Source organism: Pelobates fuscus, chromosome 7, assembly GCF_036172605.1.
Source record: "Pelobates fuscus isolate aPelFus1 chromosome 7, aPelFus1.pri, whole genome shotgun sequence".
Classification (NCBI taxonomy): Eukaryota; Metazoa; Chordata; class Amphibia; order Anura; family Pelobatidae; genus Pelobates; species Pelobates fuscus.
This window is the reverse complement of record NC_086323.1, coordinates 84,250,461-84,274,565: the sequence shown is the minus strand read 5'-3', so window position 1 is coordinate 84,274,565 and position 24,105 is coordinate 84,250,461. Positions and strand designations below refer to the sequence as shown.

Below are 24,105 nucleotides of genomic sequence, written 5' to 3'. Positions count from 1 at the left end.
TGTCCCTATCAAATCAGCAGCAGCTTCACTGTCCCTCCTCTCACTAAGAATGCAGCTTCACAATGAATGTAAAATGGATGCTGTCCAGGAGGTGGGAGGGTCTGGGAGGGAGGGTCTGCTGCTGATTGGCTGGAATATGTCTGCTGACTGTGAGGTACAGGGTCAAAGTTTACTCAATGACGACGATTAGGGGGCGGACCGAACAGCGCATATGTTCGCCATCCGTGGCGAACGCGAACAAGCGATGTTCGCCAGGAACTATTCGCCAGCGAACCGTTCGGGACATCACTAATGATAGGGTCAAAACAGGACTGCAATAAAAGCTATGGAATGGAGATGCACAGAAGAGGTGAGGATTGGTCAAGCAAGACATTCGGGTGAGTATCAATAAAATAAGGGGGGGGAGCAAAAATAACAGAGAAAGTCTTTAGAGATAAGCAGAATGTTGAATAACATTTAAGTTAACAAACCAGTGATGAGCAGGGCGGGGAGCAACTAGCCTTAGCATGCAGGACAACACAAACTGCAGAAAATATGTATGTATGTATGAGCAAACACATACATATATGTCAAACACATGACAGAATGACAGCGACTACAGGTGCTACCACTGCACTGACTGAGTAAACCTTGGGCATGTGACACAGAAGACTCATAGAAAAGCATTGATTAAATGTTTTCCTAGGTGAAAGTTTGAATGTAAGGGCAGCACACAGCATGCATGAAAATTAGTGACCCATTGCACCCCTTTGAGGAACATTGGATTGGACCATTGTGGAGCTCCGTAACATCACTTGGGTGTAGAGCTTAGTAGTGCATATCTTTTTTCTGTTTGAAAATTTATTTATAACTTTTTATGAAGATACATTGTGGGGTACTTGCATACTCAAGAAAGTAAATCATTTTGTATTAGTTTGTTTTCATCTTTAGTACTTTTCAATTACAATTTCAGGATAAAGTTCACAGGCATCAAAGTGCCTAGACAATTCTAATAAAGGGCATGTGAGTCACAGGGCTCCAAATTTCCACTAGCCCACTAGCTATTGGCAAGTGGAAATTAAGACCGGATAAATGGAAATTCAACAAATGTAAATGTGCCATACATCCTCCCATACACAAAGTGTTTTCAAGTCTTTATCAAGTTTTCCGCATTCTCATTATAAAGTCAATAACTCCTCTTCATTAGGATTCTGATTACCAAAAATGGGGTGCTTAAAAAGGAAAATATATAGACGGGGAGAAAAAACTATTTAAAAATAGTTTTTTTCTCACACCTGTCAATCAATTCTTTGGCATAGACTCTATGCCGAAGAATTAATTGACAAGGAGAGCAGAAGAGACCTCTCGCAGGAAGTGCTATCTACTTTCCACCTATAGCAACCACAGTGCATGCTGTTTGCGCTGGCTCAGGAGTATAAAAGACATTCACACATTATGGTTCACGCTCTCCGGGATAACAGAAATAGGAGCTTTATTGGGGCATAAGCAGCAATGGTTCGACCTTAACTGGTCTTTATCAAGCTAGCTCAGAGCTTCAGAGCACCTGGGTTATTTGGTGATTGCGGTATCCAGTACTTCTCTAATATTCACACATTGGCATGCTGGCATCGAAGCCAGCATCTCAGCATCATGGAGAAGGTTTGTCCTGCTTGGGAAAATTCTCCATGCAAGGAAAATCAGTGAGGAGTGAGGGCAGACTTGAGCTGGGTTTTACACCCACCACTGTAAGGAGATCCTGACAGAGGGAGGGTTAGGCATGAAAGGTTCCCTTTAACATAAGATAAAGAGCCCTTTTCATCAATTCAACAATAAAACTGGTGTAGAGAAGTATCAGAGTGGTAGGATTATGATCATGTCTACATCAATGATGACTCTTTGGTAGCCTTTAACATTTTGATAAATATCAGATATGAGATTCCAAGTTCCCTAAATATTGTTTTACTTGTTTATACAAAAAAAGTCTTGTACTGGGTAAAATGTTAAATTCCTAAAACAATTTCCTGTTTTAGACAACAGTGTGTTAGATTATATGATCACATTGTTATCTGCTGGGAGTTAGTGTTTGTATTTCAAACTCTTTGATGGAGGATGTACCGACAAAGTTAGCAGTACTATATATTTATTTAGCTTGCTATCAATTGAGTGAAATACTTTTTATATTCATCTGCAGGCAGTTTTTAATTCGATTTTTTTTACATTTCTTATACATTTGTAAGCAAGTAATCAGTTAGTAATTTGTGGCTTGACCAGTATACGATTTTGTTTGTTGTCTTTTGTTTAAGATTTAAGTACACCATGGCCTTTTTATGATGACAATTTCAAACGTTTATGAGTTAAACTGAGACTATGAAGTAAAATGCAAAATGTCTTTATTTGCGAAGAAAACATACCACTACCAAGTCAGCTGTGACATGTGTCCATCAAGTGGAGTGGAATAACCATTTACCCCTTCAATGCATAGTACATCTAATATCAAGTATAAACATGTTTACATATTTTTGCAAATTTACATAATTTAAATGTTTACTTTTTTCTGTAAAGCAATCTATACTCAAAATTGCTGAGTTATGATAAGTTTATATGCCAGCTATGCATGTATTCCTTGATTCAAATATATGTTATGCTAGTATATTCAAATCAAAATGTGCTTAGTAGTGATGGGGTTAAAATCAATGGAGACTCAATGTGGAGATGCTATACAAGTACTGACATTGATTATGTAAATGTGGACCCCAGACATGCATTTTAGCTGGCGGAGTACTACTATCCTTAGCTTTTTGTAAACAATAGTTGGAGCACTACTAAAACCATTTGGTGTGACAAATGACGAACAGACAAGTAATTTTCTAACTTTTTTTAATTAATATACATTTGCCATTAAACCAGATCCTTCCACTTTCCTTTCATGAAACAGGTATTTAAAAAAAATTATGTATTTATGATTGATGCAAAATTAATTTTCATGTAATGTTAATGCCTATGTTTTAGCTAAAATGTTGGGAAATGCAAACTGTCCATTCCCCCATATTAAAACAAATTATTTAATTAATAAAATAATGAAATGTTCATCAATTAGATTTACAGTATCCAATTGCAGTATGGCCATAGTCCCATATTTCAAACATTTACATTTGTATATTCACATTATTCTGCAAAGAAATATATATACACACACACACATATATACATATATATATATATACCGGTATATATATATATATATATATATATATATATATATATATATATATATATTCTGCCCAATGAATTGGTGATACAATGGTTAAGTGACAACTGTTAAAATACTTATACTTAAATAATCCGATTGGTCTACTTTCATCAAATATGTGTAAAGATTTCTGTAGCAATTTTAGAATCTGTGATGGCTATTAAAATTATAGTCTCAGCATGGCTGACTTGTCAATATTTAGTTTTAAAACCATAATTCACTCAGTGTACAAAATATTGTACCTACTTAAGGTGTTGAATTATGGTAAAAAACAAACAAAACAAAAAACAAGTGTCAAAAAGGCCTCATCACGAATGGTTGGAATCTCGGAAAACCTTTGGTCGTGATTGGGGTTAGATAGCTAGACTAGATATTATTTGACATTTAGAAGTAAAAAAACCATGCAAACAAAATTACCACTATCCCTAAAACCATTAGATTGAAAACAGAATTGCCATTGGAAGGTTCTGTACACCGAGTTTTCATTGGTTTCAAAGCCCGGTCCCACTGAGTCAGGATGGCCTTTCTTGCTTTATCCCATTTTCCAGGACCAAAAAGTCGGTATTGGTATGGTGTGCATGGTCCAAATAATACATTCCAAGCCAGCTTGGGGTCAGTGAGAAAGAGTTTGGTCATGTCTGGTTTTACGCCTAACAATTCTGCAAGTTCATCCATGTAGTCCATGTAATCCACTTGTATGGTGTGACGTGGACTGTGCACGTAGCTGCCAATGAGAATAATATCACAGCTAAAGTAAAGAATGCAATACATGGAAAAAAAAAGTGACCACATTTCCAATGATGGCCTTGATTTAATATTTGTTTATATATGTTTTTTAAATGATTTAATATTTTTAGATAAACTTTTAAAATTATTTGAATATTTTGAAAAATATTTTTATATATAGATATATATTTGTAATATATTATACAATTGTAATATTTTGAAAAAATTTTTTTTTTAAATGTTTATCCTAATATAATGAATTATTTGAAAAGTTTGTACAAAAAAAAAAATTGAGGCTGATGTTGGATAACATAAAAGTTTATGTATGTACAAATGCAAAAGTAAACAAATATATTATTTGTAGTTCATCCAGGCACAATGATACATTACTATCAGTTTCCATAAACTGTGACATGTGCGTTACGTGTGATAACTAATCTATAAAACAGAGAGCTTCACAAAATTAAAATATATCATATTATAAATTTAAATTGGTTAATGTTTAGTAAAATGTTCATTAGCTTTTTCACAAACTTTTTTTCTGTTGCTCTGGCCTGTTAATACTTTTTTAGCACTGAATGGATCACATATTTTTTTCACATTTTGGATCACAGTTCAAATATATAGTATACAATGTTGATGGGAGTTTGCGGATGTCAGGTGACATAGTGTTCATTAAAGGGACACTATAGTCAACCGAACAACTACAGCTTAATGTAGTTGTTCTGGTGAGTATAATCATTACCTGCAGTAATTTTCATGCAAACACAGCCTTTTTAAAGAAAAGGCAATGTTTACATTGCCCCTTCTCAGATGGCCACTGGAGGTTCTTCCTGGCACTGCCATTCAGTATCTCCATGCTCTGAATGGAGATGCAGAACTTTCATCATAGAGATGCATTGATTCAATGCATATCTATGAGGAGGTGGATGTTTGACCAAACTGGTGCTTGGCCCGCTCCCATCCCACCTCCCTGCCGATTTCTGCCAATCCAATGATTTCCCTAAGAGAAAGCATTGGATCGACTGAAATCCTAAATTCTGATGATGTCTGCAAGAAGGCAGATCGGGGCAGAGCCAGCACTGGCAGAACCCCAAAATGAGGTAAGTTTTCTTACATAGAAACATAGAATGTGACGGCAGATAAGAACCGTTTGGCTCACCTAGTCTGCTCAATTTTCTAAATACTTTCTTTAGTCCCTGGCCTTATCTTAAGTTGTACCTTTTAATGGGGGCTAAGGGGAGGGAACCCACCTAAATCAATAATTACCTAAAGAGTTACCTAAGGTGTTTAAAAAAACCAAAAAAACTAAAAACACCTTTGATTCTCAGGTGTTTTTTGTCTTTTTCTAAACACCTCAGGCACACCCGGATAATACCTAAATCTTGGACTGTTATGTTTTCCTTCAGGAGAGGGTTGAGGAGCACTGACCTAAACGGTGGTTTTAACACTATAGGGTCAGGAATACACATTTGTGTTCCTGACCCTATAGTGCTCTTCTAAGAACACACAGGGGTTTGTTTATTATTTGTTAAAGAACATTTAGCCTCTTTCATTTTGCTCAGAACTGTTTAATTCAGCTGTAAAATTAATTAATTAATCAACTAAACTGAAACGGCATTGAGCGAAATGGATCCATGTTATTTTTTTTTTTTAATTCTTTATTTTTGTTGTGCACATATATATCACAGGCAGGTAGGAGGTGCCCAAAGAGCAGTCCTCCAACTTTTCCCACGCTCAATATGCGGGGCATAAGAAAAACAAGCACATTTTATAATAATAACAAGTAGAAACAGTCGCTTGTGTAGGTAGCTATATGGTTAATTTAGGCTATATCTATGCTTTTGATATCTAAACAGTGTTGGTTTACAATGTATATTGTGATTATTGGTAAATGTAGATCGCTATAGCAAGAGTTGCGGGTGCAAGAGGTTAATATACATGACTGACCTAGGTTAGTAACATGCACAGTACTTTGCTAGTGTATCTATCTTATGTGGCAAGTGCTTATTAGTATATGCATGGTAGGTAGGCTAAACTGTGGGTCTAGGCGTATAAACTAAGGCTACATAAGTGTAAGAAGAGATGAGATGCCTAGGGTTGCAGTTTGCAAAACATATATAGGCAGATTGCACAGCGCGTAAGAGTTAATAGAGGGGGGGATCACCGGATTTTCAGTGTTCAGTGTCCGGTGCAGCCGGCGGCCACCCGCCTCAAGTATTCAGTCCAGTGCTTGCTTTAGCCAATACCCAGTTTCGGTGTGGTCTGATTGCTAGCTGATGGCTTCTCCAGGGTCGTGGGACGGTGGGGGCAGCACTCTCCCTCCTTTCGGCTCCGGGATGGTTCAAAGGTACCCCCTTCTTTGAGTTGTAGAGGGGTCCTCCGCCTGGGGTTCCCTCCTGCAACTGACCTCACCACATCCCGGTAAGCGTCGCGGTCGGTACCATGATTTCTCCTGTGCGGGAGCGTGTCACGCTGGGCATAGGTTGCTGGGGCCACTGAAGGGCGAGCAGGTTGGGTGCTCCAGCGGTTCTCGCTCTGGTGCTTGGGGGCATTGACTCTGGTGTCCAAGCAGCCTTGCACTGTTTCCCGCTGTGTTGGCCTTTGGCTCCGGTTCCGTCGGGGGGCCGTTCTGGCTTGAGGGGGATTTACTCCCAGGTGGCGTCGGATTGCCGGGCGGATCCATCCCGCTACCGCTCTCATCACCTGCTTGAAGGTCAGTCTCCAGGTGTTTAGCTGTGTCCAGAGGCTGGTTCGGAGCCAGTCATAGAACTCCCATGTACGCTTAGGAGGCTCAGTAAGTGGGCGCTTTGTTGTAGGCTGCATCCGTGCCGCCATCTTGCTTGGGCCTCGCCCTCCATGTTGTGCTTTAGACATCGTCGCTTGGTCAGGCAATTTTGGGGGGGTAGTCACCCCCAGTGAGGACCGGGATATCCCCCACCGGTCCAGAGGGGGGGGGGGGGGGGTGGCAGGGCTGTGTGGAGGTCTCGCTTGTGAGCGTGTCCTGTGCCGGGTGATCGGCCGACTCCCCTGGACCTCAGGCTTTGCTCTGATGTAGGCCCCATGGTCGGCACAAGTTTTTCTGCGTCGAATTGGAACCGGACTGTACCATTCTGTGTCTCATGGTGTCCTGGGTCGGTCCCCGGGCACCGTTTGTTGCCATCGTTAGTAGGTCGCTCTGTAGTAGCCCGATTATGCTCTTTATTACAGGAGCTCTTAGATTGTGCGACCGGCCATCTTGGCTGTCAGGCCCCGCCCCCCATGTTATTTTAAAATGTATTTTGTTGCAGCAGTGAGATTCATTAGAAAAAAAAAAACTCTGCCCTTACTGAAACCAAGCTGTATTCAAAACTACAGTTGATACTCACTGCTATAAGAAATTAATTCAAAAAGGTAAAAACATCAGGAAATAGCTGTTTCATTACACATGATTTTTCATGTATAGAACAGTAAATGAGAATTACCGATTTTCCATCTCTTCTTTCTTTTTCTGGATATCTTCTTTCATGGCACATGCAGAAGGCAGCGACTGATCACCTACAGAAAAAAAATTACATAAAAAACATTGTTTCACTATTTCTTTGTAGTGTGCAATAGGAGCCTACAGCGATCCTTGTAAAACAGATGATTAACTAGACCAATCACCTTTGGCATGCCAACCAGGGCAGTTCATATAGTGATTGCTGTCGAAACACTGACATGTGGGCATAAATACTCAGTTTTTCATTCCAAGTGCAGAATGAGCATATTTAAACACTGCACTCACACTGCAGTTTGAAACAGTCTTATCAACACCTTGTGACAGAAATGCTCTGATATGTGATTGAGAAGACGGGTAAAACATTGTGTTACTTGATAGGTCTGGACAAATTCTTCATATACGTCAACAGAAAATATGCTGTCCACTGCCTCAAAGACAAACCAGGTTCAAACACTTGCCCCATATTTGCCATTTGTAAACACTGCTTGTAAAGAGGCACGCATTGTGTGAATATATATATATATATATATATATATATATATATATATATACACATACATACACACACACACGTCTGTATGTGTAATATGTGCAGAGTGTGAATGCATGCCTACATGTGTCTCGGTAATGCATGTAAATTGTAAAATGAATAATACGTGGACATGTGTATGTGTAATATATGTAATAGATGTGGAGGTATGCATAAGAAATGTGAAGGTATTGATTAACAGAACCAACCCCGTAACTTTGGATTCATATTGCTCTCTAAAAAGTTACACAAGGAGGCACTCCTGAAACTAAATGGTATTCAACCTCACAGTAGGGATTACTGGAAGAATCACATGGACCTAATGCATTTGAGTTTTCCCTAAATTAACTTGTCTTACCTTTGAAAACCCTGGTGGCTAGCCGTGCCTGAAGCTCTGAGATTGGCATAATGGCTCCAAGTGGCTGTATTAAGCCAATGACAGCCAGAGTTTGTTTTTCCAGCTCTGGCGAGAAAACATATTTATACAAAGAGATCTTGTTGTTTTGGACTTTGAGATGCTCACAGAAAGGGAAATTAAAGGAATAACCAGTTGCAAAAACAACTGCATCAATGTCTTTTTCTACTGTTCCATCATCGAAAATGGCATCTGTTTCAGTGAATTTTGCCACATTAGACTTTATGGCCACTGTGCCTGCGATGATACGGTTTGGAAGATCATCATTAACCATTGGGTGCTGGCTAAATATTCTGTAAGGTAATATAAAGAAAACTATTAGTGATGAAAATAATGTAATCTGCAATATATACCATTTGTCCATTTGCTCATTAAGGTTTTGGATCAACATTATAAATCTTAATATGTATTTAAGTACTTATGGTTTTTCCAAGCTTTTTTGCAGACCTGCCATGTCACACGTGTGCAGTGCGCGCTAATGGCTGACATATTTTATGCACAGAATAAACATTAGCAGTCCTGAACTCTGTTCAATGCCACGTGCAACTAGCCCCTGCACACAATTACAAATATCTCAGTATGGGCAGTGTTTTAAGCTGAAACACTGTACATACTGCCTCCTACTCCCATGATCCCCTCATATCACTGAAGTGGCCATGGTAATTGGAGCAACCCTTTAAACATATTGCGGAAAAAAATCCTAGGACTAGATACATTAATGCCTTGCAAAAAAAATGCCTACAGAATTTAAAAGATATAAACAGCAAATTTGTAATGTGCACTTTCATCTCTCTGATTTTCTTGTGCTGATAGAGCTGTGTGTTCTTGTAACACGTGTGCCCTGTATTTTACTTGTTTCTGTTTTCCTGTCATCATTTGCCAGCTTCTAAATATTTAGTTTTCTACTGATTGACCTCGACTTTGTTAGTTACTTTGCTTACTGTTGCTGCCAAGCATAAACCTTTGACTGTATGATTCTGCTTAATATTCTGACCGTCTGTTACCTCTGCTTGTCCAGGAGTTCCTGGTTGTATTCTCTAGTTCCCTATAAGATTCCTGATTCTATGTCTAATAGGACATTTGACAGAACACACATTTTTTTCTGAATTGATTCAAAGACTCCTAACTCACAACCTTCTGTCTTTTAGTAGCTCTCTTCCTTATAAATCATGACATGTGCACAGTCGTCCTTGTCGGCATATGCACAAAACCCCCCACCACATACTTAATTATAATAATGACACTGACACCTGGGTTTTGGCAAAAATATATCACAGCTTTTATTTATTATTAACATAGAATTATAAAGGTCATTGTCACACAACAGGCCCATGTTGGCCTGCACAGTTGACCACATTATTTTACAATTTAACCCCTTGACAATGACTCACCCCAACGTAACATCATAACATAATACACCAACATTGTAACATATTAGCTTAATCTGAAACATGACCATTGCCACCGAAGGGCATCAACCATTGCCACCAAGGGCACCATCCATTGCCACCAAAGGGCACCACCAGTGTAGGGGCATACCGAGACACCCCTACACACCCTGGTTCGGAGCTACCTACGAGCTCGAACCTACCAAACCAGTCCAAAGGCCTACCTATTAGCCCTGAACTCCAAACTGTCCCCCCTCTCACTCTTTTCTCCCCCCAACTTTACTCTCCATCCCCCGCCACAGCTCAGAGCTCGACTCCTCGAGTTCCTGAGCGACACCCCCCCCCCCCCCCAGGGAAAAGATTGCCCGCTGGAGGCCCTCCTGGAAACCTAGCAGGAGAAAATCTAAGCCCACGTCTGAGAGGTGAACCCCATCCCGCCTGAAATAGCCTGGCAGCATATCCTCCAACTCTCTATGCCTAATTACAACCCCCCCACTCGCCTCACATACGCCGCCATGATTTTGTTGACCTTACCCTTAATTTTCGCCACCGCGGAGGGGTTCCGCACGTGCCGTCAATAAAACCTCGGAACCATTTCCGACCACACCACTATAACCCCTGGCACTAACTCCTGCAACCCCACATCATTGCCTCCTGCATGCAGCACCACAATGTCCGGGACCTGGCCCAACAAAATTTTACGAAATACCTCCCCACAAATAGCATTCCAACCCCAACCCCGGTATCCAAACCACCGGAGCTGCACCACGGAACTTGGAAAGCCCAGCTGTAGACCCCGATGTCGAACTGCAGCTCTCCGATGTGCCCAGTAAATATATGAGTGGCCAACCACCCATGCCGTCCAACCTGTAAAACATAAAACAAAATTCCAACCATGACACAACATTAACATAATAAACCCCTCTGAACCACCCATAGGCCTCACACCAACTTGTCTGGCCTAACATACGACCTGAACCGCAGGGACTCCCACCTTCCGATCCTTTTCACCCGATCATCACCCAACCCCAGCCTCGCCGCTTCCGTAGCCGCACCAATCCTGAAGGAATGGGTCCCAAACTGCCTTGGGTCCACTCCCAACTTGTCCAAAACCTTCCGCATCACCTTGAGGAACTGGAACTTCGACAGTGAAGAACCATCCTCGTGTCGAAAATATGAACCTCCGGCGGCCGCCCGGACTCCGTGGAAGGCCGTGGTGCACTTGACCGGGCACGTGCCCCCACCTGTGAGCTCCCTCAGCGTAACCAAGGTCCCCTTCCCCATCATGTCCGTTTTGGACCACCTCAAATTGATCACCACCATGTCACTCCACACCTCCACATCCGCTGCCTGAAGCCCCCCCGCCCCTTGGCGGTTGCTGCTGACCAGCTCGCTGATCCGAAACGCCCCGAAAAAGGCGAAACTAAAAACCACAGAGAACAACTGAACTTCGTAACTCGAAAAACACACACCGGGCAAGGCCCCCACAATCCGTTGCAGCAACTCAAACGACACCGGCCTCCTGGAGTCCACCGACACTTTCCCCCTCCTTAGCCCTTTCAGCGCCTGCCTCACCAGAAAGTGTTTCGTGGCGTCCTCCCAACCATTGAATTTAAACAAGAAAGCTAGCGCTGCCAGCTTTCGCCTTATCACCGCTGCTGAAGACCCTTTGGTAACCGATCTACACACGAGCCACAACAGCGTGTCCAACCGGCCCTCCTGCGAGGGCTGGCCCCCCGACTGTTGCACCAATTCCTCCCATTCCCCCCACACCTTACTGTAAGCCGTCCATGTAGCGGGGGCCAGGGAGTCCCGTATCAGTCCACCAAGCATGATGTCCCAAGCCGCCACATCTCTTCCGGGCAAGACATCCCCTCCTCCTGCGCGCCCGGCGCCGCCTGCCGAAACCTCTCCCACTGCGAACGAGATAACGCATCGGCAATCACATTCAACAGACCGGGCACATGCCGGGCCCTAAAAACAATATTAAAACGCATACACAACAATACAAAACGGCGGAGAAGCCGAACCACCGGGATAGAGGATGCTGACAGCCCATTCACTGCGTCAACCACTGCCATATTGTCCGAAAAGAAAACGACCTTCTTGTCCCTCAACTGCGGACCCCACAGTGACAGTGCTACGACTAGCGGGAATAACTCGAGGAACGCCAAGTTGCGGATCAGCGGGCTGACCCTCCACTCCGTTGGCCAAGTCCCCGCGCACCATTGCCCGGAGAAGTAGGCCCCAAACCCAACGCTACCTGAAGCGTCCGTGAAAAGCTCCAGTTCCTGAGACGAAGCCACCGGCTCCCGAAAAAACACCTTCCCATTAAACTCCCGCAAGAATTCTCCCCAGACCTCTAGGTCGGCCTTCATGGCCGCCGAGACCCGAATAAGGTGGTGCGAGAACGCCACCCCCGCTGTCGCCCGGGCCAGGAACCTGTTAAATACCCTGCCGACTGGGATCACCCGACAGGCGAAGTTAAGCCGGCCTAGCAGCGACTGAAGCGCCCGGAGCGTGACCTTCTTCGCTCCTCGTACCTCCGCCACTGCCTGCCGCAGCGCCACCAACTTATCCTGTGGCAGCCTACACTCCCCTTTGATCGAGTCGATCTCCAAACCCAAGAAGCTCAAGCACGTCGTAGGACCCACCGTCTTGTCACCCGCCAGGGGGACTCCAATAACATGCGCCACCCATTCCAGAGTCCTCAATCCCCTCCTGCACTCCTCCGAACCGGGAGGCCCGACGCACAGGAAGTCATCCAGGTAATGGACTACCATCCTAGTGCCCGCTTCCAACTTCACCACCCATTCCAGGAACGTGCTAAACTTCTCAAAGTATGCGCACGATATCGAGCACCCCATGGGTAAACATAAGTCCACATAGTATGCCCCCTCAAAATGACAACCCAGCAGGTGATGGCACTGCGGATGGATTGGTAAAAGGCGAAAAGCCGCCTCAATGTCCGCCTTAGCCAACAACGCCCCCCGTTCCGCTCGCTGCACCAGACTCACCGCCTGGTCGTACGAAGCGTACGAAACTGAACAGAGGGCCTTGTCGATGTCGTCGTTGACCGACGACCCCTTGGGGTAGGACAGGTGATGTATCAAGCGGTACTTGCCGGGCTCCTTCTTAGGAACCACCCCCAACGGTGAAATCCTCAGGTTAGGTAAGGGGGGCTCGCTGAACGGCCCCGCTACCCTGCCCAACTGCACCTCCTTAAGCAACTTTTCCCTAACCACCCCTGGAAATTCCCCGGCCGACTTCAGATTGCGAAGCCGCGGCACCCCATCCCGGTCCCGAAACGGTATTACAAACCCCTTGGAAAACCCCTCTTCCAACAACCCAGCATCCGCCCTGTTAGCGTATTGCTTTAGCCAGGGAAGCATCGCGCCGACTTTCACTGGCGTTGCTCCCAGTGGCAGGGGACGCGGCCGAACCTTCGCCCGCTAAAGGGGCTGACTGCCCCTTCTTAAAGCATCTGTGGAGGCCGTGAGTTCCTCCGCACCCTGAGCACTCGTGCTTAAAGCGACAGGTGGCCCCCCACTTGCACTGCCCCTCATTGAATGACCAACAGTAGCCCCGTTTCTGGTTGGCCGACACGGCGGTAGAAGCGCCCGTGCCGGCCCCGGACTGAAAGGGGGACGCTTTTTGCGCCATCATCAATTTTATCCAGAGAGGTAGGTCCATCTGGTCCCACCGCATCCCCGGATTAGCGGCCAGACGCTGACGAAATTGCTCGTCGTACCGCCACCATGCTAGGCCCCCGTACGTCCTATATGCTTCCCAAACCCCGTCCAGGTAACAGAAGAGCTGCGAACAGCGCTCCGCCGCCTTCTCGCCCATCACGCTGGCCAAGATGCAAAAAGCTCTGAGCCAGTTCCCAAACGTTTTGGGAATCTTCCTGTACCTCCGTTTCTTTTCCTCCTCCTCCTTTTTTGCGTCTTTTTTATCCTCCTCCTTGAGGTCAATGTATTCCTCAAGGGGGAGAAGCGAAAAGAGCTCCACAAATTCACCTTTCCAGATCCTCTCCTTCACCTCGGGCTTGAGGTGACAGCCTAAAGGTCCTGCAAACGAAACGTGGACGTTCTGTCTCGCCGCCTCCGGGACCCCCCCAAGCAAATTCTCACCCTCGGTCCCTACACCGGACGCCTCCGCCGCGGGGGTCGCGCCCCCGCCTCCGTCTACACCGCCCCCGGCCCCGGAAACCCCCACTGGACTAGACCCGATGACCTTCCCTTGTGGAGCCCAAACCTGACTACAATCCCCTTCCTTCCTTTTCCCCTCACCCCAGGAATCAATCAACTGTCTAATGCCCGCTAAAAGCTCCCCCGACTGCTGAAATGACAGTGCCTCACCTTCCGAACCCCTTGCCGCCGAAGGCCGTGGAGTTGTCATCCGGCTCTGTGCGACCTGCCCCAAGCGTTCAGCTGCTCCGGGCCGTGGGCCTGTGGCGCTGGGTCTCACCCGGTCCACGGGCGACCTTGACGACTCCTGTCCCGCTGCCCGGTCCGCCTCGCCCGCCGGCGACCGTCTGGAAGTCCTCGCTGCGTAGGGTCGCGCCCCCTTGGCGGGTGACCGTCTGCGAGACCTGCAAGGAGAAGAAGACATCTTGGGTAGGCTGGTCGTAGGAACCCTGCCCTGTCCTCCCTCCTCCTGGGACCAGTCACCCAACTCCCTTCTATTCGTCCGCCTTCGAGGGGTAAGAGCCTGCGCCGCAGTCCGCAATCCCTCCGAGGAACTCCCACTCCTGGAACTATCGTCCCGCAGCGTCCGTCCCCTATGCCTGGCAGGGCAACCTACGCCGCCCCCGGGTGTGGACCTCCCCGCAGGGGCCCCTGCCGTCCGACTCCGTTCCCCTCCGGTGATCGCTCCGCGACCTGTGCCCTGCGGGCCTGCCCCTTAGCGGGCGCCGATCTCCAGCGCTGTCCCTCGCTGGCGCTACCGTCCGACAAGTCTCCGACTTCCCGACCAGCCTGTCTACGCCCCCGGCCTAGTCGCACAGGAGACCCTGGTGAAGCGCTGCGCTCCCGCCCGCTGACTGGGGACCCTCCATGGCATCTCGCAGTGCTGAATCTGTCCTGTTCCCTCCGAGCCCTAGCAGTCCCCTGCTTACCACCTGCCACCCTACCGTCACCAACCATGCCAGTACCGGGACCCACCCCCGGGGTAGCCCGTGGGCTAGCAACTGAGGGGGCAGTAGCGTTGGAGGGCGACTCACCCGGGCGATTCGCAACCGTGGCTCCTGCTCCTCCAACAGCACTTCCAGCACTCCCAGAACCTGCTGCCAAGCCTACCGTACCGCTCCTCTTCCGTCCGCTGGCCTGCGCCTGCAATGGCCGCTTCTTCGAACTCCTGGCACCATCAGAAACTTCTCCTTCCCTTCCTGTAAAAGAGGACACAAAAACCGAACGTTCGGCAGTTTTGCTGCTTCCACGTTCGGCAGCCGAACGGCCGGCAGTAGAGCTACCTCCACGCTCAACCCCCGAACGTTCGGCAGTAGTCTTGCCTCCCCGTTCGGGAAACGAATGTTCGGCAGTAGTAGCACCTCCACCTTCGTCTCCCGAACGTTCGGCAGTTTCGGCCCATTCGCCAGATCTCCTACCTCCACGTTCATCTCCCGAACGTTCGGCAGTTTCCGTCCGAACAGCGATACTCCTACCTCCACGTTCGCTCCCTGAACGTTCGGCAGTTTCCGACTCGGTTCCTGAACCCGCGGCCTGCGACTCCGGCCTCGCCTGACGGCCGTTTCGTGCGGCCACACCGCGACGACGCCCGCGGCCGGTTCCACCTGCGGCCTGCCCGCCAACAGCCTCACTGCCGCCCCGACGACCTCTGGAGGGGCTCCTCGGACGCCGGGAAGCCGGAACCACGCTGGGGCTCGGTCTCTGCGGGGGCCTCGTCCTCCTCACCAGCCTCTGACCCTGGGAGCTTCCAGATCCGGACGGCAGAGCATCTCCAAGACGGTCCCTCAGCCACTCGAGACCCCTCTCCTGCACAGCAGCCCTGACTCTTTCCAGCTAATCTTCCATCTTCCTGACAACCTGCAGAGGAGACAAAAGAAAACAAAGCCACACAAATCCTGCTACAACGAACAGGTAAGTGTAACTTTGGATTAAAAGTGCCGTTAGACCTAAGATGGCCGCTACTTATACCCCCCTAGTAACTCCTCCCTACTCCATGTCCTTAAACCAGCCCCCAACTACTGACAACTAGCTGCCTGCCTCCTGGCAATGTCAAGGCCCATTCCCCTTAGCTGCGCTGCTCCATGGGCTTCATTATGGACTTCTCTGAACCCATTTTTTTACGGGTTAGTCACTATGGGAGATGGCAAAGATATAGTCAGACCAAGGTGTGGAAAACTGTGGATACCTAATCTCATAAGGAAAATAAATAGATGCTGACAAAATTGTAGGAGATGCATACCTGGGATCAATGGTACGAAGCTAGCAGAAGTCAATGCATAGCAGCAGGAACACATTATGAATAAATGTGATAACCAATAGCATTACGCACAGAAATATGAATAGAGAAAATAGTTTAATAATGTCACATTGGGAGACAGGAAGCAGATCTGTGCACAAACAATGCAACAATGCTGGGAAGCACATCTTGAGTTTAAATAAGGACATACAATTTCACTGCTATCATTCATTTTATGCCAAATATGTTGTATATGTTTTATTTTTTGTGTACTGATCTTGTGGAATTTGTAGCTACTTATAAATCTCTATGTTTAAAATGTTGGACTGTTTATTTTAGTGTGCAGCAAATGCTTGTATAATTCATGTAATTACCCATTTATCTTTTTTGTAGAAACATACAAAGGGCATTGGATGATAACACATTAGTGTATTTATTAACATTATTATTAATACAATAAATTGCTAACTCTTGAGGATGGTAGAAATATAAGGGCTAGGTAGATGATAGATGATAGGTGTTGCCTCTAAAAGCTAATCCAATATTGAAAAGCTATTACAAAAAAAGAATAAGCTTATTCAACTTAGAATGCCTTTTTTTAAACCTTATATGTTCACAAGTATGTTAATATATTATATAGAGTTTGTTTAAAACAATATGATATGCTACTTGCCCATTTTATTTAAAATCAGCATAGCCCGCAAATGCTTTTCCAGAATAACTATGCCACATGGTCTACCATTATTAAATTTTTGGTCATCCTGTAGTAAAAAGTGTTTAAAAATACATTTAACCCTTCCATTGATTGCCTTACACTTCTGGACAATAATTGGATTTGCCCCTGCTGTGTATCACTATAAGCCTGTGTATGTATGTCCTTTGTATGCCTGTATCTGTATGACAGTGTCTGAATGTGTCTGTGTGTGTGTCTGTTTGTATGACATTGTACCTGTATTTGTAGATTGCATGGCTGTGTGCCTGTATTTGTTTGATTGTGTGCCTGCATTTCTCTGTGGCTGAGTGCTTGTATTGTTGTGTGTTGCTATATATCTATGTCTATATCACATGGAAAATGACACAAAATTCACTGAGGGGAGAGAGCCACAAAAAGGGGCTAGGGGGAAGAAAGAGAAATGCAAAAAGAATGGGGTGGAGACACCCAAAGGGGCTGGAGAAAGAAAGATACACAAGGTTGATTATAAGAGACAAACAAGAGGTTGTAAGACATAGTAAAGGGAGTAACTAAAAAGGGTAAGAAAATCAAAAGAGGGGTTATAAGACACATAGGTGAAGACACTTTTTGGGGGGGGGGGGGCTAGGGGGGCAGCAAAATGCATATTTGCCTGTGTTGCCAAAACAATCATTGCATCGGCCCTGTGTATTATTTATAATGGTACATCGAAAGCTCTTCTTCCATCTAACTTGTGTTGTTGTAACTTCTCTGCAGACACATATCACTAAATCCAACAAGATATTTGCATGTTTCCATGATGGCATTAGGTCTTAGGTCTCTCTTTATACATGTTAAATAAATAAATTATTCTCTAAGATTAAACAAATAGGTAAGAGGTTAACAAAAGCTTACCTATGTTTAGGTTTTAGGCCATAATTTTCATGATCAAATCGCTTATTCACTTTGGCCTCCCCAATCTTGTTCAACAAAGAAACAGGGATAACATTCTTGATACTGTTTAGGAAGCGTGTCAGACCTAGCAGGTCTAATGGGTAACCATAGTCAGAGACACGGTTTAAAATCCAGGATCCTCTTCTGGTGCTTAAGAAAACCTAAAGAAATGGAAGCTATAAAAAGGTGCTGGTCCCACTATTCAAAGTAATAACCGAGTGATCTAGCATATTTAGCACAGAAAATTGAACATATATATATTTTTTTTATTTTTTCGACAGTTTCCAACACACATAATAAGAGACATTTACATAGCAGACTGCTGTTAAGACAGTGTGAAATGATAGAGATTGAATAATAGTTTTAAACAGCAGAGACAACGGAGGCTTTAGAGTTACTGAAATAAGAGACTCAGAAAGAAAATCTAGGGAGACAAAAAAGATGGGATAAGGGGCAGAATCGAGATGTGGTATAGATAAGGGTTGACATTGACAAACTGCATTTTTGACAAGATCAGTTATAAAGTTCTTGTATTCAGGCCAGGAACAGTGAAATCAACCTCAGCCAATTTAGGGAAAGCCTCACTCAGGATAACAAAGGGTCTTGTAATGTATTTGCCCATTTGGTTATAACAGACCTGCAGCTAAAGAAGCCACCATCCACTACTGTGCAGGCTAAGTTTTAAGGGTCAAACTGAAGGTAAGATCCAGACAGAACCAAACTGTGCTTATTTATAGGTATATTAAATTAACAAGTAGTAGGTTAGGTAAAAGGTTGAAATATATAAGGGTGATCCTAGCTCCCCTTTTGTTACCTTGGCCTGAAGACTATTTATAACAGCTATCTTTTTTTGCAGCCATACCAGAGAAAAATCCTTTGTTGAAATTATTGGGTGGGGTCTAGCACTTGGGAGGCAAAAGAAGGAGCACCTGCTTTTATACACATAAGGTGGTAAGCTTTTAGTCTTAAAGGAACACTATAGTTACCAAGGCCACTTCATCTCATTGCCCACTTAGTCCTGCAATGCAAAACATTGCCGTTTTTGAAAAAAGGGCATTGCAGTACTAAGACTGACTCTAATGGAAGTCAGACAGCCACTAGAGGCACTTCCTGGTGGCTAACCGACTTTTGGTCGCCTTACTGACACTGAACATCCTCACGCTCTGCACAAAGCCAGCATCAGTAAAATCCCCATAGAAAAGCATTGAAGCAATGCTTTTCTATGGGGAGGGCCTAAAGTGCTAGCAATGCTTGCCACGCATTCGCATCAGCTCCCCACCACCACCCTCCTAGTCAGATGATGTTGGAGGAAGCAGAGCACCAGAATCAGTGAATGAAGGGTATTCTCTCCAAAAATGGCAAATAATCCGGCCATTCTTTAAATGTTCACTTTGCAGAATTTTACTATTAGGTTTACTTATGTTTATATTTAACCAATTATTATTTGTGAAAAATAAAATTAAATGTAGAACTCAACTCCACACCTCCATCTTGGCTCCCTGTCAACATAAAAAGAGCATGCAGGAAAGAGAATAAAGTCAAAGGCGGCCACCTTATGGAGCACCAGCCTGGGGGTGCAAATGTCTGGGTGACTAGCAAGAGGGAAGCGCACAGCACTCCGATCCTGCTGGTCAACTCTTGTAGTGTGGCCGAGTGCCAGCAACTCTGTCTAACCCAGCCTTCCACTCTCGTGCATGCTGCAGGCTGTGTGGAGGTGGTGGGGATATGAATTGCCTCATATACCTGCTCCCTGTGTAGCACACCATGTGGCTGACTCCAGCAGTGGTGGAACTACTGCTAGTGCTGGTTGTGTGGCTGTACAGGGGCCCATACACTAAGGGGATCATCGGATGGGCCCATGGACTTAAGGCCACCATGTGGTCATTTGTCAGGAGCCCTATCAGGAGCTGTGGCCCTTTAACAGCGCAATCGAGCCCCCTTCTTATCCATTGGAGGAAGTGACAGGCAGGAGAAGAGGGGCACTGGGCCCTGGTGAGCCAGTGCCTAACTCCCAACAGCCTCAGCCAGCAAACTGTACCCCAGGGAAGAAACCCCTCCTGCTTCCATTAGGTAGTAAACAGGAGGGTGGATATAAAAGTGTAAATCTTGACCAGCATGTGTATCTGCATGTGTATCTCTATGTCTGTTAGTGTGTATATCTGTGTGTCTGTATGTCAGTGTGTTTATCTGTATGTCAGTGTGTATCTGTATTTCAGTCAGTGTGTGTTTGTGTGTGATTGTCAGTGTATGTCTGTATCTGTATGTTGTCAGTGTGTGTATTTGTGTGTCTGCATCTATATGTGTCAGTATGTAGCTGTGTGTCTATCTACATGTGTGTCAGTGTGTGCTTATATGTGTATGTATATCTGCATGTGTGTCAGTGTGTTTATCTGTGTGTATTTGTATCACAGTGTGTGTGTGGCAGTGTATGTGTATATGTGCATACATCTCAGCATTCAAACGCCAACACTACACACAAATACATGCATGCATTCAAACATCAACACTACATACAAACACACATCTATATTAGACACCAATTTATGTGTAAACACACCACTGGAATCAAAAACCAACACTACACATAAAGGCATGCTTGCGTTCAAATGCCTACACTACTACAGCTCCTCTCTACAACTCTCCAGTCTGAGTGTTGCGCTGAGTGTTGCCATGGTAACCTGCAGCAACACACTGATGGCTGGGGACTTTCGAGAGTTGGATAGAGCATCTGGAAGATAAAGATCGCATGTGCCAGGCCACCTCTTTATTCTACCAATTGTAGAGGTCCTGCAGAGGCAAGAATTATTTTTTGGACCACCTTCTAGCACAAAGGTGGCCACAATGCTTTGCTAAATGGGGATCTACAAGTTGCCCATCCTTGCAGGGTTGTAGTTAGCACTGAGCAGTGTTTGTGTGTTTGAATGTAAGCATGTTTTTTTATGGAGTGTGTGTGAATGTTGGCTTTTGAATGCAGGCGTACACACACAGATACACACATACACACTGATACACATACAGATACGCAGACACTCAAACATACGCACACTGACACATGCACAGAGATATGCACACTGGCACATAGACACACTGACACACAGACATCCATTTAGTAATCCATTTAGTAATTATGACAGGGTTTGGGGAGTAGGTGTGAGGGTGGGTAAACATGCCACGGGTAAGGAGTAATTGTGACAGAGTTAGGGGGTTGCGAACCCGGCACCTGTGCTCTGACACTCACAGAGCACCGGGACCTCACAGGAGTGCGGCAGCTCCAGAAACACACTAGACCACCAAGGAGACCATTTGTAATAGCTGGCAGAAAGATCCATTGATCTCCCTGCCAGCTCAAGGAAGGGGGGCCCGATCAGACCCGGAAATTCTGTCTCCCGGCAGGAACCCCCATCACATGGCACTTGGGCAGGGGGGGGGCACTTTCACCTACACTTTCACCCCCTCCCCTGTTCCTCGCGGCACCAATTACGGGCTATTGTCAGTTTCGGCACAGCAAGGGATCAGTACTCCCTCTGTGCCGAATTGTCTGATAGCCCAAAATAATAGTCAAATGTGTCTGGGCCCCCAGGACCGCCCGGCCCATGACAACCATCATGGTTGTCACCCCCTGATGACGGCTCTGGGTGTAAAACACAAAGGGGCAAAAGGGTAAGACATTCAAGAAAGGGAATATGAAAAACTAAAGGCAGTAAGAGATTTAAAAGGGGGGCTGCAAGACACAAAGATAAAGATGCATTTATTTTTGTTAAAGGGGTGGTAAAATGCATCTTTGCCTGTATAGCCCTGCCTTGATAAGCATCTATATTTTATGCTAGTGACATAGGATAAATGTGCATGGTATAATTGAGTACCTTATGACATGTCTAGATAAAAACTAGCTTGAACTGATGTAGATGTTACCTGATCAGCTGTCCTGCTGAGCTCCACCGCAATGTCCCCACCTGAGTTGCCAATCCCAACTACAATCACTCTTTTTCCTTTAAAAGCTTCTGCTTCCTTATAATCACGACTATGCAGGTACTGTCCTTTAAATTTCTCAATACCTATCAGCATTTACAATAGAAACAATATGAGTCATTTAAGAATGTGTAAACAGTGTTAAACATCTAGAGATATAATCATATTTACAGCAGTGACCACTTGTTATAGTCCCTATCTGGAAATATATATTAAAATAAAAATGTTTTTTACTTATGCCCAGCAGGCGTTATACTTATGGATGGACACACTGACTAAAATATATTCCAATGACATGTACTGGGGTGCATTCCAATGACATGTACTGTGGTATATTCCAATGACACATACAGGGGTATATTTCAGTGACATGTGTACTAGACTTGTGCACACACTGGTGCAAACAATACAAGTCCTTGAAATCTACACCTGAATTAATTGATAATTTAATGATTTCCCTGTGGAGTCTTATTCAATGAATACGACTCTATAGGTAAATTCTATATGGATTGTTTTGTCTATTGTGCACCACTAGGTTGACTAGCCCTAAGAGGGCAGCACCATAATATATTTTGTATTGTGCTTTTTTTTTATTTTTAAACTCCAAACGCTTTTAGTAGCATCCGAGGTACCTTCTCCCTGTGCCTCCTCCTTTAAATGTCATGCAGCCTACTTACCAGCTTTACAGAAATAAATTGGCTGCCGTGTATACAAAGGGTTAATTCTATCTCAAGAATGATACCCTGGAATCGTAATCCCACCTGTCAGCCTCAAACAGACACTTCTGCTGTTTGAGTAACTAGTAGGGTGTAGAACTTGTTGGATTTGGCTGAAGATGATGCTAGGGAGCCACAGGTTTACTTTGCTGTCTGCAGAGTTAAATCTCAAATTATAGGTCAAAATAGCTTAATTGGGAAAAAAATCTCTAAGTCAATTTTCTTTTCAGTTGGACTATTTTGGCCCTAAATTTTAATTACTGGCAATTCTGAAATTACTAAATAACCCTTCTTGTGTTTCCCATGTGAGTTATAGAAGAATCCCCAAAATTATTATCTAGATCTAGTGTAAGTTTAGATCAGGCAAATAGGTAGATTAGATCACATTAATATATTAATCAAGTTAGAGTGATCTATTTGGTTCATAATTTGTATTATCTCATATATGCTCCATCGCCTATCTTGACATGGCATAATAGAACTTTTAGTGCAACTATACAAAATGCATGAGAACAGAGCATTTTATGGTTTGTTTAAGGTCTTTACTTCTGAGAAACTGACCTGGAAAAGAATCCAGAGGGAGATGGGCATCTGTGTGGTGTCCACTGCAAACCAGGACAGCATCGAAAATGGTGGTCTCCTGTTTTCCATCTTTTTCTGTGACAACTTCCCACTGGCCAGTTTTGGCAAAGTCTGGACACTTCTTTATGCTACAAACTGTTGTCTGAAAATAATAATATGGTTACAATGTTTTAAAACCTGAAAAGAATATGATGTAAAACATGAGTTACAAGGAAATGCTAAAACAACTTTAGCTTAATGAAGTGGTTTTGGTCATAGGTAATGCCCCTTCAGTCTAACTGCTAAGTTCTTTACCGTATATTAATTAAATTAGTTTAAAAGCCACATCTCCACAGGCTGTGACACAGAGCCTCACTACATACATCCATAAAAAGAGATCTATATTTTAACTTACTGCACAGTGTGTTTAATATTGATTTTATTTCTGTTATATCTAAGGTCTAAGAGCCTGCAGCAGTCTTGTGTGTGATTAACATTCAAACAACACAGCAGAAATCAATAACTTCTACAGTAAACACACTGCGCTGGAAAAAATGTACCTATTCATTAAAACTGTGTGAGTCACAGCCAGGGAAGGAATGCCTAGAGCTGCATACATAAAGTGATTTAACAGAGAATTATTCGTTGAGACTGCAGGGGCATGATCTAAACACCAAAACTGCTTCATTAAGCTAAAGTTATATTGTTGTTAAGAGTATCCCGTTAAAATACGTTTAACTTAATTGATCCATGCACTTATAAAAAATGTTTGCCTTTGTGTGTCATTCCTCATTTCTTGTCCAATAGTATTAGATGTTTAATATGAAAAAAACAAAGCAGCATAGTATATAATACAGGACCATATGCTGACACTTAAACAATAAAAAAAGTGTTGTTATAACCAAATATTAACTATGACAGACAGCAGTATTAATAAGAGCACTTACCATACGTATAAAAAAAATGATAAAATTCAAGAGCATAAAAGAGTAAAAATCTCATCCATGCATTGTACCTGCAAAAATTTAGCAAAATACATAC

The 24,105-nt window shown here is 44.4% G+C and overlaps 1 protein-coding gene across 2 annotated transcripts in view; it reads right to left on the bottom strand.

Moving 5' to 3' along the window:
• Window positions 1-3,255: 3,255 nt before the first annotated feature.
• Window positions 3,256-24,105, bottom strand: part of LOC134567970 (flavin-containing monooxygenase 5-like) — an 82,675-nt gene continuing 61,825 nt past the window's right edge. For both annotated transcript variants that reach the window (XM_063426158.1, XM_063426157.1), the window contains exons 4-9: window positions 23,065-23,227; window positions 21,731-21,873; window positions 17,780-17,979; window positions 8,324-8,673; window positions 7,420-7,492; window positions 3,256-3,953 (exon numbers count right to left, since the gene is read on the bottom strand). In XM_063426158.1, coding sequence (XP_063282228.1) covers window positions 3,614-3,953; window positions 7,420-7,492; window positions 8,324-8,673; window positions 17,780-17,979; window positions 21,731-21,873; window positions 23,065-23,227 — 1,269 coding nt within the window. In that variant the 3' untranslated portion in view covers window positions 3,256-3,613. The remainder of the gene's footprint in view (window positions 3,954-7,419; window positions 7,493-8,323; window positions 8,674-17,779; window positions 17,980-21,730; window positions 21,874-23,064; window positions 23,228-24,105) is intronic.